Here is an 18,575-nt window from a genome sequence, read left to right as displayed (position 1 = left end):
ACACACACACACACACACACACACACACACACATTCATACCTGTGCCAAAGTGTTAGCCTTATATTGAGAACAGTTGAACATTTTGGTTGTAGAGATGCATAAGTTTAACTGAACAAAAACAATCAAGAGCAGGAAAATGCCAAAGCAAAACCAAAAGCATATACTGTAAGTGAAGCAGACCAGCCAGACCAGATGATCCATACGGAACTTCCTAAGCCAACTGAAGGGAAAAAGAGCAATAAGACTCCAATAAGCTCCACTTGACCAAGTCCAGGAAGTGAGACAGAGACAAACAAGTCACCTTTGATTATGAAACATAAACATGTCCAGAGCAGGACAGGACACTAATTTCACAAAAGTCTAAGCATAAAGCGATCATGTGACAATGGTATGTAATGACAAGGAAGGAATGAGGAACACACAAGTGACGCACATACACAAGCATACACCAACACACGCAAACACACCCACACCCACACACCTCTCAAAGTGTAGGCCTTGAAAATAGAAGAAAACAAGGACAAAGAAAAAAGAGAACCACAAACCAGAGATGGGAAGATAGATATCGAGAAGCAGCTATATTCACCCAAGATCAAGCTAACACCAAGGCAGCGCAACGCAAGCACATTTCAAACACAGGGGTAATTCAATGTGCTTCACATAAACAAAACCAAAGAATAATAGTTAATAGATGCAAAAAAGAGCAATAATTAAACAATGTTTAAAAATTAAAGTACATAAAATAGAACAATAAAAAATACATAAAAGACACAAAGTTGAATAAATAAAAGACAGAGAGCATAACAACTTTCGAATGCTGGAACAGCCAACAAACAGAGTGTAGCGTTAGCTCAGCCAACAAACGGAGCGTAGCGTTAGCTCAGACAGCCACGCCCAGCAATTTGGCTAACTGCCCAGCTGTTTAGAACCCAACTGATATACAGTAGTATTTTGAACGACAGATACTGATTTTGGAATTTGAGGACTTCAAAAACCGATAAAAGATAAATCGGCTGATATTCATTTTTACCAAACACAATGTAAAATGTTTATACTGAAAAGTTCCAATCAAGGTGGGACATTGTGTTTAAATTAGGCCTAACTATCTGGTATGCTAATTATTTTATTGTTTAAGAGGCTTTCCTTATTTTGAATAATTGCATCAGGGCTTTGTTCTTATCTATGATAAACACCAATGCTATAATAACCTTCAAGGTATTTACTGTATGCTTTATAATGGCTTGTTACACACTCAACATTGTGATCCTTTGTGTGATTAGAAAGCAGGGTGACCACCAAGCAGACTCTAAAAAATAAGTTGTGTCTAAAAGTGAGGACAAATTGACCAAAATGAAGACATCCCCAATTTCTCTTTATAGGCTTAGTCCTACTGGTGGGGAAGGGGGGTGCTTATTGTAAAAACGTTAACATTAGCTTTTTACACACTGTTAGCGTACACACCGTTAGCACCATTAAACAGTGTGATCCTTTGTGTGATTGGAAAAGAAAAAATAGCATAATGTAAGATAACGTCCATGCCCTCATATGACTTGTGGCTTGAACATTGCAGTGTGCAAAGCCGTTCTTAGGACAGTGACCACCTCTCATAATTTCTACTGCCCAAGTACTCAGCGCTCATCAAACGTGTGAAACCCACAGTGAGGAGAGTCAAAGTTTGGCCAGAGGTAGCAGACTCAGCACTCTAACTGGAGAGTGTTTGCATCTCAGGCGACCCATGACTCCCACACGGACATTGACTCATACGCCTCCTCTATTCTGGACATCAAAAAGGCCAAGCACAACCACAAGCTAAGAATCGAGGATCATTTCTAGAATAAGTCTGACTCCTGACACATTTGGCAAGATGTCCAGGCCATCAAAGACTACAAACCTACTAACACCACCCCCCCTACCACCGACGCCTCCTTGCCTGATGAGCTGAACCACTTCTATGGCCGCGCTTTAACAGGGACAACAAGGAAGTGGCCATCAAGATTGTGGTCTTTGCACAGCACCAGCCCCTCCCACTCTCCACCACTGAAGTATGTGCGGCACTGAGCAGGACTAATGCACGTGAGGCTTCTGGTCCTTATGACATCCTCGGACGCGTCCTCATGGCCTGTGCTGTGCAGCTGGCTGAGGTTTGGACTGGACATATTGAACTTGTTCCTAGCCCAAGCAGCTGTCCTTTAAAACCATCTCCATCGTGCCGCAGCAAGCCTTAATGATTTCTGTCCTTCTGTTCTTGGGGCAGCCGTGGCCTACTGGTTAGCGCTTCAAACTTGTAACCGGAGGGTTGCCGTTTCGACCCCCGACCAGAAGCACGGCTGAAGTGCCCTTGAGCAAGGCACCTAACCCCTTACTGCTCCCCGAGCGCCGCTGTTGTTGCAGGCAGCTCACTGCACCGGGATTAGTGTGTGCTTCACCTCACTGTGTGTTCACTGTGTGCTGAGTGTGTTTCACTAATTCACGGACTGGGATAAATGCAGAGACCAAATTTCCCTCACGGGATCAAAAGAGTATATATACTTATACTTACTTATTATACTGTCCAGTTGCACTCACCACCATCATCAATGAAGTGCTTCAAGAGGCTGTTCCTGCTTAAATACTCCCTGGACCCCTTCCAAATTGCCTACCGTCAGAACAGGAGTACAGAGGATGCCATCTCAACTATATTTCACTCCCCCTTGACAATAGCAACACTTATGTGAGAATGCTGTTCATTGACTTCAGTTCAGCATTCAACACCATCATCCTCTTCAAACTGATCACCAAACTCCGTGAACTAGGCATTAATATCTCCTTCTGTAATTGGATTCTGGACTTCCTAACCAATAGACCGCAGTCTGTTAGTTTAGATAATCACACATCCTCAACCTTCACCCTGAACTCCGGCATACCACAGGTATGTGTGCTGAGCCCTCTCCTTTTCCCCTCTCTTCACCTAAGACTGCACACCTGTACATGGCTCTAACACCATTGTCAAGTTTGCAGAAGACATAACGGTGATTGTCCTCATTAGCAACAATGATGAGACGGCCTACAGGGAGGAGGTCCAGCACCTAACATCGTGGTGCACTGATAACAATCTGGCTCTCAACACCAAGAAGACCAAAGAGCTCATTGTGGACTACAGGAAGTCTAAAGCTGCCACACACAGGATACCCCCCATCCTTATCAACCGTGGACTGTGGAAGTGGAGCGTTTCACCAGCTTCAAGTTTCTGGGTTACCACATCTCTAAGGACCTCTCTTGGACCCTTAACACCTTTACCCTAATTAAGAAAGCTCACCAGCATCTCTTCTTCCTGAGGAGACAAAAGAAGGTCCACCTGTCTCCTCACATCCTGGTGAACGTCTACCGCTGCACCCTTACCAACTGTGTCACAGTATGGCTTGGCAATTACAACACACCCCCATCCTCAACAGGACTGAAGTGGAGTGTGTCACCAGCTTCATGTTTCTGGGTGTCCACATGTCTGAGGACCTCTCTTGGACCCTCAACACCTCTACCCTGATCAAGAAGGCTCACCAGCGATTGGTCTTCCGGTAGTGGCCATGATGAGAACACACGTGTAAGGTTACTCTCTGTTTCAATCTTTTTGCAAAAGTACCCCCGCTGCCTAAATTCATTTAATTTTGTATAGAAGGTGTATGCAGTGGAAGGGGGGAAATCACTGAGAAGCCAGAATTCAAAAACGGGAACTAAGGAGCGAATAATGTCGAAATCATTGTCTCCCCAAAATGAAGAGAAAGTCCCCGACAAAGAAGCCTCTGAATCCGCGGGTCAACTGCTTCGACAAATGACTTCCATTACAGAAGATCTCAAGGACTTTAAAAAAGACATACAGTCAGCGATTTCGGAGCTGAAGGGAGAATTGAAAGTAGATCTTCGGGAAGAGCTAGCAACTTTTTAACAGGATCTTAATCTGAAGCTAACAGAGCTAGGCACGTCCCTTCAGAACCAAGGCCAAGCTATCTCTGAAATTCAAGAACGTGTCTCTGAACTGGAGGAGAATAGCGTCATCACCAAAGAGTCCCTAGTGTTCCTTTTAAACGAGAGACGACGACTGCAGGAGAAGGTGACGGATCTAGAGAGCAGGTCCAGGCGATGTAATATTCGGATCTACGGTGTGCCCGAAGACACCGAAGGTGACTCCATGACCAAGTTCCTAGACCAGCTTCTGACTGATGAGCTCTCACTACCAGAAGGAATGGCTCTACAAATTCAACGGGCACATAGGGCTTCAACGCAGAAACAGGAGTCTGAGTCTCCCCCTCGATCTATTGTGGTTTGCTTTCAACAATTTAAGGTTAAAGACATGGTCCTAACAATGGCTTGGAAGAAAAAATATCTTTATAGGAGATCACTTAATCTCTTTCGACCATGATTATGCATCTGAAGTTGTTGAGAAACGCAGGGCTTATGCTGTGGTCAAAAAAGCTTTGAAGGAGAAAGGCATTCGCTTTCAAACACCATACACGAAACTTCGAGTTCATTGGGCAAACGGTACGGAGACATACAAAGACGCACAGGAGGCGATAGCGGAGCTGAGGGCGAGAGGCATTGACGTGACCAAGCAAAGAGAAGATCCCGGATTCAGCTTGGAGAAAAAGATAAAGAACACTTTCCAATGGCAACGAGAAAACACCAGAGGGAAAGGTGATCTAGAGGCGAGAACGAGAAAGAAACGGCAGGATTTTCGGAGAACGTCTCAACAGTTTCATCAGGACTGAAAGTGAGGAGTGAGAGAGACGTTCGTCTGTGAACCTGTTTTTTTTCTTTTTTTTTCCCCATGAGGATTATGCTTCAAAGGCGGTAGGCGTCAATTACATCATACAGAATTAACAGAGAAAACGTTCAGACTATGTTGGACTTATCTAGAGGTTATGGATTGCCCTTAGTCTCTCCACCACTAGGGATGGGCCCATCCACTCTGTGGGGATCTTTTTTCCCTCCACTCCTATCCAACAGGGAACCTGGGGTTATGGTCCCCCGCTTTTTTGGAAGTTACTGTAATTTTGTTGTTGTTCATTGTTTTTTTGTTTTTGCTGTTATATTAGTTTAAAGTTGATGGTGGAGATAAATATGTTAGAATGTGAAGAAAATACTCTGCTGAGGAGAGGTATCTCTGTGTCTTGTAGGTAATATAGGTTAGACATGGGATCAGTACCCTACTATGGTCAATGTAATTTCCTTTAATGTCAATGGGCTTCTCAGCTCTGATAAACGTAACAAAATTCTCTCAAAACTCAAGAAAGAGAGCATTGATACAGCTTTCCTGCAAGAAACCCATATGACTGAAATTGAACATCAAAAGCTTAAAAGGTATGGTTTCAAACATGTATTCTCATCCTCTAATGGATCGAAGCATAATAGGGGGGTGGCCATTTTGATCTCTAGAAGGGTGACATACGAACTCTTATCTACAATTAAAGACAGGGAAGGCGGATTTATATTGCTTAAGGGAAAGGTTAATGGGAACTACTTTACTCTATATAATGTATACATTCCACCAGGCTCAAATTCAGATTTTCACCAAAAAATATTAGATAGGGCAGTGACTGAGTCACAGGAAATCTTAATATGTGGGGGTGATTTCAACATTACTTTGAACCCGACTCTTGATTCCTCTAACACCCGAACTTCTCAGCCCAAGAAGTTAACCAAAAAGATTACTAGTATCATTTCAGAGGTGGGCTTGGTGGATGTACAGAGGTTTTACAATCCTTCAGTCAGGGACTTCACCCATTTTTCATCTCCCCATTCTTCCTATTCTAGAATCGACTATTTTCTTATATTTGGGAGGGATGTTGGTAGAGTGCAAAGTTGTCGTATCGGAACTATTGATCTTTCAGATCATTGCCCAGTGTACATGACTCTTACTGATGAGCGCAGGATGAAACCAGGTCACTGGAGACTTAACTCCTCTATACTGAACAAGGACAGGATAGAACAATTTGGCATGGTTAAGCTACAAGTAGGCCTAGGTCAATGTATAACATTAGCTTGGGATGTTTTTACAGTAAGCATTGGTAGTTGTGAAAGCAGCTGCATCCCTTCTAAATATCAAAATATGGAAATGCTAACATATCTTTTCTTTCTCCCTCAAGGTGCTTTGCTTACATTTCTTCCTAAGGATACCTCCACTGATGAAGGTAGAGTGAATTTCTCTCACTGAGCTGAGCTGTTAATGACCCTTTCCAATATGCTAACAGTGAAATGGTCAGACGTACTTCACAGGTAATTTGCCATTCGCTTTGGACAAAGGCGTCTGCTAAATCCATAACCATAACCATAATTTCAGATTTTCTTTCAATTATTTTCCCAGGTACACCATCAACTTCATCTTCCATTCATGAGGAAGAAGCTGACATTGGATTTTATGGTACGGTGGTGTTTTTGCAAATGTTCAAAACTAATGCACAGTATATATATGCAACAGCAGTAATTTGCACTATCAACATTTTTTATTTATATAAAGTGTGGGTGAACTTAAATTGTATGGCTATGCTGTGGTTCCTGTAGGCTTTGCATGCAGGGATCCCAGTAATCCCTGGATATCTTGCTCCCTGGGGATATGGGATAAAATAGCTAAGCGACACCACCTGAGAGACAGGATGGGTATCTTCAAACGGTTTGCCTACGACGCTGATTTTATACCCATGACAAACAATTCCTTGTGTGGAACAACAAAGGTCTTACGGCATGCAGCTCTTTAATAAAACAAGATTTAGTGCTGAGTTTTCAGGAGCTGAAGGACCAATTTGGTTTAGAGAATCAGGACCATTTTAGATATCTGCAAATCAGAGACTTTATTAATAAATATTTTATAAGGAAAGAGAAAGAACCTTGTAGAAACAGTATTATCTATATCTTTCTGAAAGCCTGTGAAGATGTAGCTTACAGGAAAATAATTTCTAGACTATATATTGCTCTTCAGTCCTTGGCAGGAGACAATACAATATCAATCAAATCCAGGTGGGAAAAGGAGAGTAGCTTGTCATTATCACAGAAGGAGTGGGAAGGGATCTGTGCACATCAATGGAGGATGACAAGTTCACCCTCCTGGAGATTCTTTAGTTGGAAAAACATTATTCGATTCTTTTATACTCCAGCCCAAAAGGCAAAATATTCTACTCTAACTGCTGGAGATGTTGTGGATGCAATATGGCAGATCACTTTCACATCTTTTGGAATTGTGCCTTTGTTGGTCCTTTTTGGTTAAGTGTCCATAACCATTTAGAACTAGCTTGCAGCATAAGAATTAACTATGATTTCAAAACATTGTATCTCTGTGACATTGAGGAACTTCAATGTGGAAAACTAGTCATATCTGTTGAGTCCTATTAGTGGCGGCCAAAAAGGCCTTGACAAGAAAATGGCTTCAGAAGGCCCCTCCTACTGTGGATGATTGGATTGATGTTGTATATAATATCTATAATATGGAATTACTTTCACATTGAGAAATCAATATGACACATTTTATGAAAATTGGTTAAGTTGGGTTTATTATGTGTTTTTTGTCTTATTTTTGTTTTGTTTTTGTACTTCTGTTCTATCCCATGAGGGAGAGTTGTAAACTGAAAAAGCTTAATAAACAGTAAATAAAAAAAAAAAAGGCTCACCAGCATCTCCTGAGGAGACTAAAGAAGGTCCACCTGTCTCCTCAGATGCTGGTGAAGTTCAACAGATGCACCATCCTCACCAACTGTGTCACAGTAGTAGGTTATGGCAATTGGTCTACCTCTGACTCAAAAGGACTGCAGAGGGTGGTCAAAACTGCTCACCACAACACCGCTTCCTCACTCCCCTCCATCGAGGCCATCCTGAGTAAGCGATGCTTGCATAAGGCGTGCAGCATCGGTTTCTCACCCAGCCACAGACTGTTCACCCAACTCCCCTCCGGGAGGCTTTACAGGCTATTTTCCACACTCGGACCAGCAGGTTCAGAGGAAGCTTCTTCCCTGCGACTGTCACCCTACTGTTACTGCACCCTAACTCTAGCTCTGCACCTCAGTGACATAACCAACTACCCCCCCCCCCCCCCTGAAGCCTTGCTGACGGTGCTGAACCACGTCCATGGCGCCGCTTTGCCAGGGAACAGCAAGGAGCTGGCCATCAAGGCTGTGAGCACCAGCCCCTTACACTCCCCCCAGACAATTGCACTATCCTATCCCACCCATAGTATTCTATTTATATTTATAAAATGTACATACTGTAACTACACTTATACATTTTACTGTTCTACTGCTCTTTGTAGTGTTCATAGTGCACACACTTTTTTTTACTGCTCTTACAATGTTACTGTTACTACACTGCACATCTTCCAGTATTGTTCAAACTGCATATCCATATTTATTCTGCTCTTATAATGTTACTGTTAATACATTGCCCATATCCTCACTGTAAACCATGGCACTGGTTTAGCTGTATACTACTGTCTACACTGCACTGTCATATACTGTTTACACTGCACTACCTGTCTATACTGTTCACTTTGCAGTTTTCGGATTTTTTTTTTTGCACTTCTGGTTAGACGCTAACTGCATTTCGTTGTTTCTGTACTTGCACAATGACCATGTAGTTGAATCTAATCTAATCTAGAAAAATTGCATTATGTACAGTAAGATAGTCTATACTCACATGACAAAAATGCAAACACACACCTAGGTTCAGACAGAGGGCTTGAAATCCAGACAAACGGTCACCCTAGACAAACAATGGCATTTAGCTAACGCAACTACCTTAGCTACTCACAATATCAGAAAATGTGTGGAATAATAAATACAAATACAGTAGCTAATATCGGCACACCGATTTATTGGTCGGGCTTTACAGCTAATCACTTGCTTTTATATTTTTGGAGATCATTCATGGGGCTTTATTTAAGCTGCCTTAGCCTGCCTACTCTTGCCACTTTCTCTGCAAGCCTTTTTGCAACCCACCTCCACCCCATGTCTGCCTCATACATCTGACTTATCATGTCTAGTTGTTGTCATTGATGCCTGGTCTGTTCTGTACCCCGAGTGTGAGTGTGTGTGTGTGTTTGCACAAGGAAGGGCAAGGGGCTCCCAGAACAGAGCATACCGTCAAATGAAACATTATGCAAATAGTAATAAACTATCTTGACAACATGGCACATTACAGAGGGGGCATCACCACCATCAAAACATCCAAAGACAACATGGCACATTACAGAGGGGGCATCACCACCATCAAAACATCCAAAGACAACATGGCACATTATAGAGGGGGCATCACCACCATCAAAACATCCAAAGACAACATGGCACATTACAGAGGGGGCATCACCACCATCATAACATCCAAAGACAACATGGCACATTACAGAGACTCAAGAGTCATAATGATATAAGATTTTCATTTATTTGAAAAGGGCATATTATTTACTTTAACATCATAGAGGCTTTGAAAAGAGTTGCAGAACATGACACACACAAACAAACACACACAACAACAACAGTGGCACTCAGAGGTAAGGGGCCAGGGGTTAAAGGTTAAAGGTTAAGGGAATCAGGAGACCTCTTCTAGATAATCTGCTCCTTCGCTCAGTTGGGATACGCTGACGTCCAATGTGCTGTCCACCTAGAGAGAGAGAGAGGGACAGTGGTTTAATCTTCAACCAATCAAATAAACTATGGCATCAAGGCCCCATAGAAACAGAGCGAGAGGGACAGTGGTTTAATCTTCAACCAATCAAATAAACTATGGCATCAAGGCCCCATAGAGACACATTATGCATGACAAACGTACAGAATACAGATATCCTATTAGACTCACATGAATTACTGTGGGTGAGATTTCCAGATGATATAGTGGATTACATTTATTTGTTTAGCAGACACTTTCTATCCAAACATATGTCAATTATATGGGATTACATTGAAGCAATTTGGGGTTAAGTGACTTGCTCAAGGGGACAGTGGTGGAGGTCGGGATTTGAACCCGTAACTTTTCAGGCTACTGCATGCTAGCCCTGTTCCTTAACCACTGCACTACCACCACCCTACAGGCTACTACACGCTAGCCCAGCTCCTTAACCGCTACACTACCACCGCCCTACAGGCTACTGCATGCTAGCCCTGTTCCTTAACCACTACACTACCACCGCCCTACAGGCTACTGCATGCTAGCCCTGTTCCTTAACCACTACACTACCCCACCCTACAGGCTACTGCATGCTAGCCCAGTTCCTTAACCACTACACTACTGCACGCTAGCCCAGCTCCTTAACCACTATACTACCCCACCCTACAGGCTACTGCACGCTAGCCCTGTTCCTTAACCACTACACTACCACCACCCTACAGGCTACTGCACGCTAGCCCAGCTCCTTAACCACTACACTACCCCCACCCTACAGGCTACTGCACGCTAGCCCAGCTCCTTAACCACTACACTACCCCACCCTACAGGCTACTGCACGCTAGCCCTGTTCCTTAACCACTACACTACCCCACCCCTGTTGCAGGTGGGTGAGGTCAAGATTGCTAGAGAGCAACACTGAGTTGTAAATATCCACGTGCAGAATTGCACAGCTTGTGATAGACTAGGCTTAGTATTAGCTTGTGATAGGCTAGGCTTAGTATTAGGAGCTTGTGATGGGCTAGGCTTAGTATTAGCTTGTGATAGGCTAGGCTTAGTATTAGGAGCTTGTGATAGGCTAGGCTTAGTATTAGCTTGTGATAGGCTAGGCTTAGTATTAGGAGCTTGTGATGGGCTAGGCTTAGTATTAGCTTGTGATAGACTAGGCTTAGTATTAGCTTGTGATAGGCTAGGCTTAGTATTAGCTTGTGATAGGCTAGGCTTAGTATTAGCTTGTGATAGGCTAGGCTTAGTATTAGCTTGTGATAGGCTAGGCTTAGTATTAGCTTGTGATAGGCTAGGCTTAGTATTAGGAGCTTGTGATGGGCTAGGCTTAGTATTAGCTTGTGATAGACTAGGCTTAGTATTAGCTTGTGATAGGCTAGGCTTAGTATTAGCTTGTGATAGGCTAGGCTTAGTATTAGCTTGTGATAGGCTAGGCTTAGTATTAGGAGCGTGTAATGGGCTAGGCTTAGTATTAGCTTGTGATAGGCTAGGCTTAGTATTAGGAGCTTGTGATGGGCTAGGCTTAGTATTAGCTTGTGATAGGCTAGGCTAGGCTTAGTATTAGGAGCTTGTGATGGGCTAGGCTTGGTATTAGCTTGTGATAGGCTAGGCTTAGTATTAGGCTTAATTGTGCGATTTTTACCCTCTCTTCTCTCTGTTTCAAATGCACATGCAGGAAAAGAAAGGGCCAGCAAGAAAACCCCATCGTCCTGTACTAGGCACTCAATTTTGAAAGTTTTTTGGTTTGTTTGTAAAACATAACAATGAAAGATACCATGAGGAATCAACACACTCACAGACACATTGATGTGTGTGTGTGTGTATTTGTCTATTCACACTAGTGAGGAACCAACACACTCACTCAGACACATTGATGTGGATGTGTATTGAGCTATTTGTCAAAGCATGTACGCAAATAGAAGAAGGCGGCGAAGAAGAAGAAGGCAGCGAAGAAGAAGAAGAAGAAGAAGAAGAAGAAGGCATGCATGCCCACTTCTTTTAATGCTACACTCTAGATAGACCCCTCAACCTAGCCATTCACATACTGTACATATTTAGGTCAAGAGTGGCGTGTTGGGTGAAGGTCTGGGGGCGAGGTGTGGTTGGTCGTGGTAGTGGGGGATGTGTGCATATGCTGGGGGCCTGGGGCGATGGGTGGCACGCAGGTCCTATAATAATCCTGCAAGGTTGATCTTGTCACATTTACGTGTGTGAGAGCACACACAAACCTTTGCACTCAGCACTGTACATAACCAATCCCACTAACACATATTGATACTCATACTTTAACAAACACACACACGCCAATGCACAAACACACACACATATATAGTCACAGATAAAATACAGATACACAAGCGCACACACACACACACACACACACACACACACACACACACACACACTTACCTTCTCACTAAAGTCTGGCCCCTCGAGAGAACCTTCCTCAATCTCCTCGCCAATGCTGATCTCACTGCGAGAGTTCTCTGAGCGATGGCTGCAAGGAAAACACCAGATTAGAACCATTTAGAAACATCACCAGATTAGAACCATTTAGAAACATCACCAGATTGGAAGAACCATTTAGAAACATCACCAGATTAGGACCATTTAGAAACATCACCAGATTAGAAGAACCATTTAGAAACATCACCAGATTAGAACCATTTAAAAACATCACACCGGAAGAGAACGCAGAGCAGAACAGACCACAACAAATAAAAGAAAAAGACACGAATATCAGCAAGAGAAAATATCAGGTCAGACCAAATCATAAAAAATGAAGGAATATTAGATTAACACAACAACACCAACAACAACAGCAACAAATCCTAAGAGCTATCGCTCCAAACTAAACAAAACAAACAAAATAACATGGCCTGAGTATACTAAACCATAGTTTTATCCATGCCAAACATGGCCTGAGTGTACTAAACAACATGAAAACTCTCCATGCCAAACATGTATACTAGTAGCCTGGGTGCCATTCCGAACTTAGTCCCACCCACAACATTTGAGATCGGGAAGTTCGGTCTGGCATTGCTGCATTGTGGAGCAAGTATGCTCGCCCTAGATCGGGCGGACCAATCAAATCGGGCTTTACGATGATGGACAGGTGAGCAACAGCACCTGGTCTATCACGTCATCTGAGCACGCTTAGATTAGGCTTATGTTTGAAACAAAAACGCTGTGGCTAGAAGGATACATGGCTTTTAAGACCCCATATGGAAAATGCATATTATTTAATGAGGTTTTATCACTGAAAACGATTATTTCTGAAAACTTTGGCCAAAGTTGAGATGTGGGAAAACTCATGGTTTCACTTTCATCAAGGGAAAACAGCACTGTTGCATTGCGACATGTTCCCTTGTTCGTTTGAAATCTCTGATTGACCACCTGTTCGAGGGATTTGCGACAGCCTCTCCCAGCTGTTTAACATGTTTGTAACATATCAGTGTTCAACAGAATTATTTTTAAAAACGGAGGGGATATAGGCTATCAGTTTTTTCCTAATAGCCTACCCTTCTATGTATCTCTTAGATTTCGCTAATGAGTGTTGTAGGCTAGGAGTTATTGACGGCACTAACTTTTACAAAAGACCAGAAAACAATGTATTTGTGGCATTTGTGGAGAAGAAGGATGGTTCGTTTGTTTTCTTCCTTCACCTCACGGTAAGCTATTTCGTTGCTCTGATTGGTTAGGTCTATCCAATTGAGTGCAGAGGCATTCCCCCCCTGTATCGGTTGAAACACGCCCCATAATTACGTCCCAATGGAGCAGTATCAGACTCATATTCTGACTAGAATTGAGTATGACTACGTCAGGCTAGCATACTAGACCATAAAACTTGAAACCTAATCATTAACATTAATACCATGGAAGCTGCGCAAGTAATATCCGTCCAAAAAATGTTCATGAACGTGGCATCCAATGTGCAAGGTCAGACGATATGGACTTCTATGGACAGTCTGTAATGCCTGCATTGGCGGCTATAGTTGCCATGGTGACCCATTGGACTCCAGAGAAAGAAATTAAACATCGCAGCATACAAAAGAGGAACACATAGTAAAACAGACACACACCACACGCATAGCACACACACCACACGCATAGCACACAAACAGAACAGTGTGTAATTATCCAAAGTTAAAGGAAACATCAGATATGTGTGTATGCAAAAGTGGGTGGCAAGTGTAATAAAGCGCACACACACACACCTGTTGAAGTCGTCATCATAGTTCGCTTCCTCATCTGTGGGGGAAAGATAACAGCATGTTTACTTCAATGAATGAAAGTCACCTTCAAAAGAGAATGTGTGTATGTGTGTGCGTGCGTGTGTGTATGTGCGTGTGTGTATGTATGTGCGTATGTGTGAGTATTTGCGTGTATGTGTGTGTGTGTGTGTGAACGTGCGTGCGTGTATGTGAACATGCGTGCGTGTGTGTGTGTATGTATGTATGTGCGTATGTGCATACGTGTGTGTGTGTGTGTACGTGCGTGTGTGTGTACGCACGTGTATGTGTGCATGTACATGTGCATATGTGCGCACGTGTATGTGTGCGTGTACATGTGTATGTGTGTGTGTGTGTGTGTGCGTGCGTCAGTGTTGCGCGGTCTGCCCGGAATTAAGCGGCCGCCCGCGGTTATGAGTCATACACAAAATAATTTAATGATATTCGGGTCATTTAAAATTAATTAAATATATATTTTCTACAAATAGGCCTACTTCAAATATCACAAGAAGGCTAGCATCAATACAGTAAAGCATCAATACAGTAAAGCATCAATACAGTAAAGTCAACAGTAAAGAAGCAAGGCGTGAGTTAAAATAATAAAACATCCCTTCAGGAAAATCGATATGGGAAATATTGGGAAAAGTTCTTAAAGAAGATGACAGGAGTACAAGTTATGGTCTAGGCCTACTTCTGGCGAAGCCATTTAAAAGTATGACAGCCAAAACGGGCAGCCTGCAGGAATAAATGTTATGGCACAGACTACACAGCCATATCTACCGGTATGTATAGGTTCGCGCATGCATACAAGTTACCTTAGTTTGTTGTGTTTGTGACTTTAAACAGTGGATGTGCTTTAGTAAAGCTTTGAGCTTCATTCAGCATTATAAACCAGTTCTTACGCTAACGTTTTGACCAGCAATGTATCTCTCTTGCCTACCATGCCTCACCATTTTTGTTTTCGAAAAAAAGATGTATGTCCATGGCCTTCAAATCTTATCCTAGTGTTCTAATCCTTGGTGGTTGCGTGCGTGCTTGCGCTCTTATTCTCATTCTCTCTCCTGCGCAAACATTATGTCCTGCATGCCTACTGCGTGTAGTTTTACTGCATAAAGTTTCGCAAATTAATTAGTTTGTTTTACAGAAATGGCCTACTGTCACACTGCATGCAGGCTATAACCAAAAGCACACATTTTGTAAATAAGCGGGTCGGATATAATTTTGTCCTAATTAATATTTGCGGTCCGAGTTGCGGTCGGGTTGATTAAAATATCGGGCGACCTCGGGCCGCTTGTGACCAAACCCGCGCAACACTGGCGTGCGTGTATGGTTCACCGTTTCTGTCTTCATTCTTCTGTGAAGGTGTTCTTCCCTCAGACCCAGACCGATGCTTACTGGAGGTGGAGGAACAGGAAGAGAGAGAGAGAGAGAGAGAGAGAGAGAGAGAGAGAGAGAGAGAGAGAGAGGGGGGGGGGGGAGAGGAGAGAGAGGAACAGGAAGAGAGAGAGAGAGAGAGAGAGAGAGAGAGAGAGAGAGAGAGAGAGAGAGAGAGAGAGAGGGAGAGGGGGAGAGAGGAACAGGAAGAGAGAGAGGGAGAGAGATTTGATTATAAACAACAATGACATTAGTGATACGACACCGATACTACTAAAATAAATCCATAATAACAATAAAAATGCCTTCATTTTCCAAAGACTAGAAGACACCGAACATAATAAAAAAAATGAATTGTTACCTTAGATTAAATGGAAAATACGAACTAGAATATGATCTGATTAAATTAAAACAACCGCAAAGTCGTTACCCAACATAAATTCAAATTGAAACTGGACGGCATAAAAGATACTGGCAAGAGAGACACCAAAGAATTTTCTCCCACTGTGACCTCATGGAGGTTGAGGATGAAACACTTCCTTCTGAGGTGCACCAAATATACTCTACTGAGAATTTGTTTTTACCCTAAATTTCTAGAAAAAAACCCACAATTTAAAGGTCTAAACAAGAATTCAAAAATGAAAACCCTCCTAGGTGAGGAAGAACAATCCCTACAGCTTGCAGCACAGTTTGTGTTTAAGTGCCACAAACTGAGAGATAACACATAATGGACAAAGAGCAGAAATCTAATCCTAGTCTCAATTTATATTATTTTAATTATTATTTCATTTTCTTCTTATTATTTAATCAACATTGTTTTGTTTATCTTATATATTTATGTATTGAATTTGTGTACACACAATACTCAATCAGTCGCACGCACAGGCACACACACACACACGCACGCACGCACAGGCACACACAGGCACACACACACACACAGGCACAGGCACACACACACATATATGCACACTACTCACACACACACACACACACACACACACACACACACACACACACACACACACACTACTCACTCTATGTGGCTGGTGCTTCTCTCAGACCCACTCCGGTCCACAGAGGAGAGTCGACTGCAGTGAGGAGAGGAGAGGAGGAGAGGAGAGAGGGAGAAAAGAGGAGAGGAGAGGAGAGGAGGAGAGGAGAGAGGGAGAAAAGAGAAGAGGAGGAGAGGAGAGAAGAGAAGAGGAGAGAATAGAGAGGAGGAGAGGAGAGAAGAGAAGAGGAGGAGAGGAGAGAAGAGAAGAGGAGAGAGGAGGAGAGGAGAGAAGAGAGAGGAGGAGAGGAGAGAAGAGGAGAGAATAGAGAGGAGAGGAGAGAAGAGGAGGAGAGGAGAGAAGAGGAGGAGAGGAGAGAATAGAGAAGAGGAGAGGAGGAGAGGAGAGGAGAGGAGAGAAGAGGAGAGGAGGAGAGGAGAGAAGAGAAGAGGAGGAGAGGAGAGGAGAGAAGAGGCTTAACACTCCTTTATTAAAACAATATCAGGTGTTTAACCACTACACAATAAAATCATGTTAAAAACACATACAAGTTACAAGTTAAAAAGAAACATCACAGGGCTCGCAGAGCAGATTCATATGTTGAAAACAACCTGCCCATCCCCCCCCCACCCTCACACAGCAACCCCCCCCACCCCCCATACCACCAGAAATCTCTCAATGTCATCAACCATCCTGTAAAAAGCATATTCAGACTTGATTCTCCCCCCCACCACCCCCCTAAAAATCTCCACAGGATTGGTTGAAACTCGCCCCGCCATCTTGTACTTCCTTGACAACCAAATTGCCATTTTTGCTGCACCCAACAAGAAATTGACAAAACACACTTCCCTTTTCCTTTTGGCCTTGTATACAACCCCTTCAATGAAGAATTGAAAAGAAAACACTACTCCTACCTTCACTACCCAGGCACTCAGGAGCTCAAAGAGCTCCCCCAGTCTTACACAGAAAAGAAAAAGGTGCTCAACTGTCTCATCCAACCCACAAAAGGGACACCCCCTCCCAGTTGCCGGATTCAGGTGTGCCACATGTCTGTTTGTAGCTATAGCCCCGTGGACGAGCCTCCATTGTAGATCGGCCGTACGTTTCTCGATTGGAGGCTTGTAAAAAGACCTCCAAGCAGGTATAAATCCTGCCCCAAACACTTCTGGCCACCTCCACGCCCTAGCACCACCCAGTGCAGCCTGGTAATACGCTCTCACATACACCAAGTATAAAGTCTTTCTATCGAGCTCTTGAAAGGGCCTAGCATCCAACTCCCCATGGGAAGCTACACCGCCCCCCTCATCATCCAAAGCGTGAGAAATGGACGTCGAGACCAACACTGAGGGACAGCGATACCGCACCCCCCCAACCTGCTGGTGACTGTACCTGCAGGGCCTCCTTGCATACCGCCGGCAACGCCATGGTTAGTTCCTCCAGCATCCTCACCAGGATTCTTAGGGACCGAATGCCAGTGTCACGCTGCAGTGAGGCTGCTGCTCTCCAGCCGCTCCCATCCCGTAGATGGGCCAAAACCGTGAGCCCAGCTCTCACTAGGCAGCTCTTCACAGTCTCTGTAGACAAGATCTTTGTCCTCAGAAAAGGATTGTGGAACAAAGGTTCCCCCATGATCCACTCCCCCACTTGTGATGCAATCCGCTCTTTCTTCAGAGTCTGCCATGCTCTTAAAACTGACGCATAAAAGGGAGACAGTCTTGTGAAATCCAGCCCATTCAGATCCAAAAGGAAGAGCTGACGGTCAAAACCCATTGGCGTTGCCTTTCTCAGAAGACAACAGGCCACTGCTGCCCAGGCCAGATCTGTCCCATAGAGCAACTTCTGAGCAGTCAGCAACCGGAACGCGCAAATCCAGCTTCGTATGTCCACAAGCCCTTGACCCCCTTCCGAAGTGGGAAGATACAGCACTGGGGCAGGAACCCAATGCTGCCCTGACCAGAAAAAGTTCACCAATTTCCTCTGCACCTCCTTAACCATCTGGTCTGGGGGCTGCAGCACAGCGAGCTTGTGCCATAACGTGGAGGCAGCCAGGTTATTAGTGACCAGGACCCTACCCCTGTAGGATAGCTCAGGTAATAGCCAATTCCATTTAGACAACTTGGCAGCCACCTTCTCCGGCAATCCCTCCCAATTTTTGAGTCTATACTCCTGCCTTCCCAGAAACACTCCCAGAAACTTAAACCCATCACGGCCCCACTGAACACCCCCTGGTAGTGAAGGTGGCCCCTCTCCTGCCCACCCACCCACAATAAACCCCTCACTTTTGCCCCAGTTGACCCTTGCTGATGAGGCCCTCCCATACACATCAAGAGCCCCAGATAATGCTGAAACGTCATC

General features: G+C 43.8%; 1 protein-coding gene across 6 annotated transcripts in view; it reads right to left on the bottom strand.

Moving 5' to 3' along the window:
- Positions 1-9,375: 9,375 nt before the first annotated feature.
- The window catches only part of cep43 (centrosomal protein 43), a 56,238-nt gene continuing 47,038 nt past the window's right edge, over positions 9,376-18,575 (bottom strand). For all 6 annotated transcript variants that reach the window (XM_042096493.1, XM_042096491.1, XM_042096489.1 and 3 more), the window contains 5 exons: positions 16,263-16,316; positions 15,187-15,245; positions 13,837-13,870; positions 12,029-12,116; positions 9,376-9,613 (listed from right to left, as the gene is read on the bottom strand). In XM_042096493.1, the coding sequence (XP_041952427.1) occupies positions 9,542-9,613; positions 12,029-12,116; positions 13,837-13,870; positions 15,187-15,245; positions 16,263-16,316 (307 nt within the window). In that variant the 3' untranslated portion in view covers positions 9,376-9,541. The remainder of the gene's footprint in view (positions 9,614-12,028; positions 12,117-13,836; positions 13,871-15,186; positions 15,246-16,262; positions 16,317-18,575) is intronic.

The sequence above is a fragment of the Alosa sapidissima genome, chromosome 6 (genome assembly GCF_018492685.1).
Source record: "Alosa sapidissima isolate fAloSap1 chromosome 6, fAloSap1.pri, whole genome shotgun sequence".
NCBI classification, from domain to species: Eukaryota; Metazoa; Chordata; class Actinopteri; order Clupeiformes; family Clupeidae; genus Alosa; species Alosa sapidissima.
The sequence above is the reverse complement of the archived record's forward strand: the minus strand, read 5'-3'. Positions and strand labels throughout refer to the sequence as shown.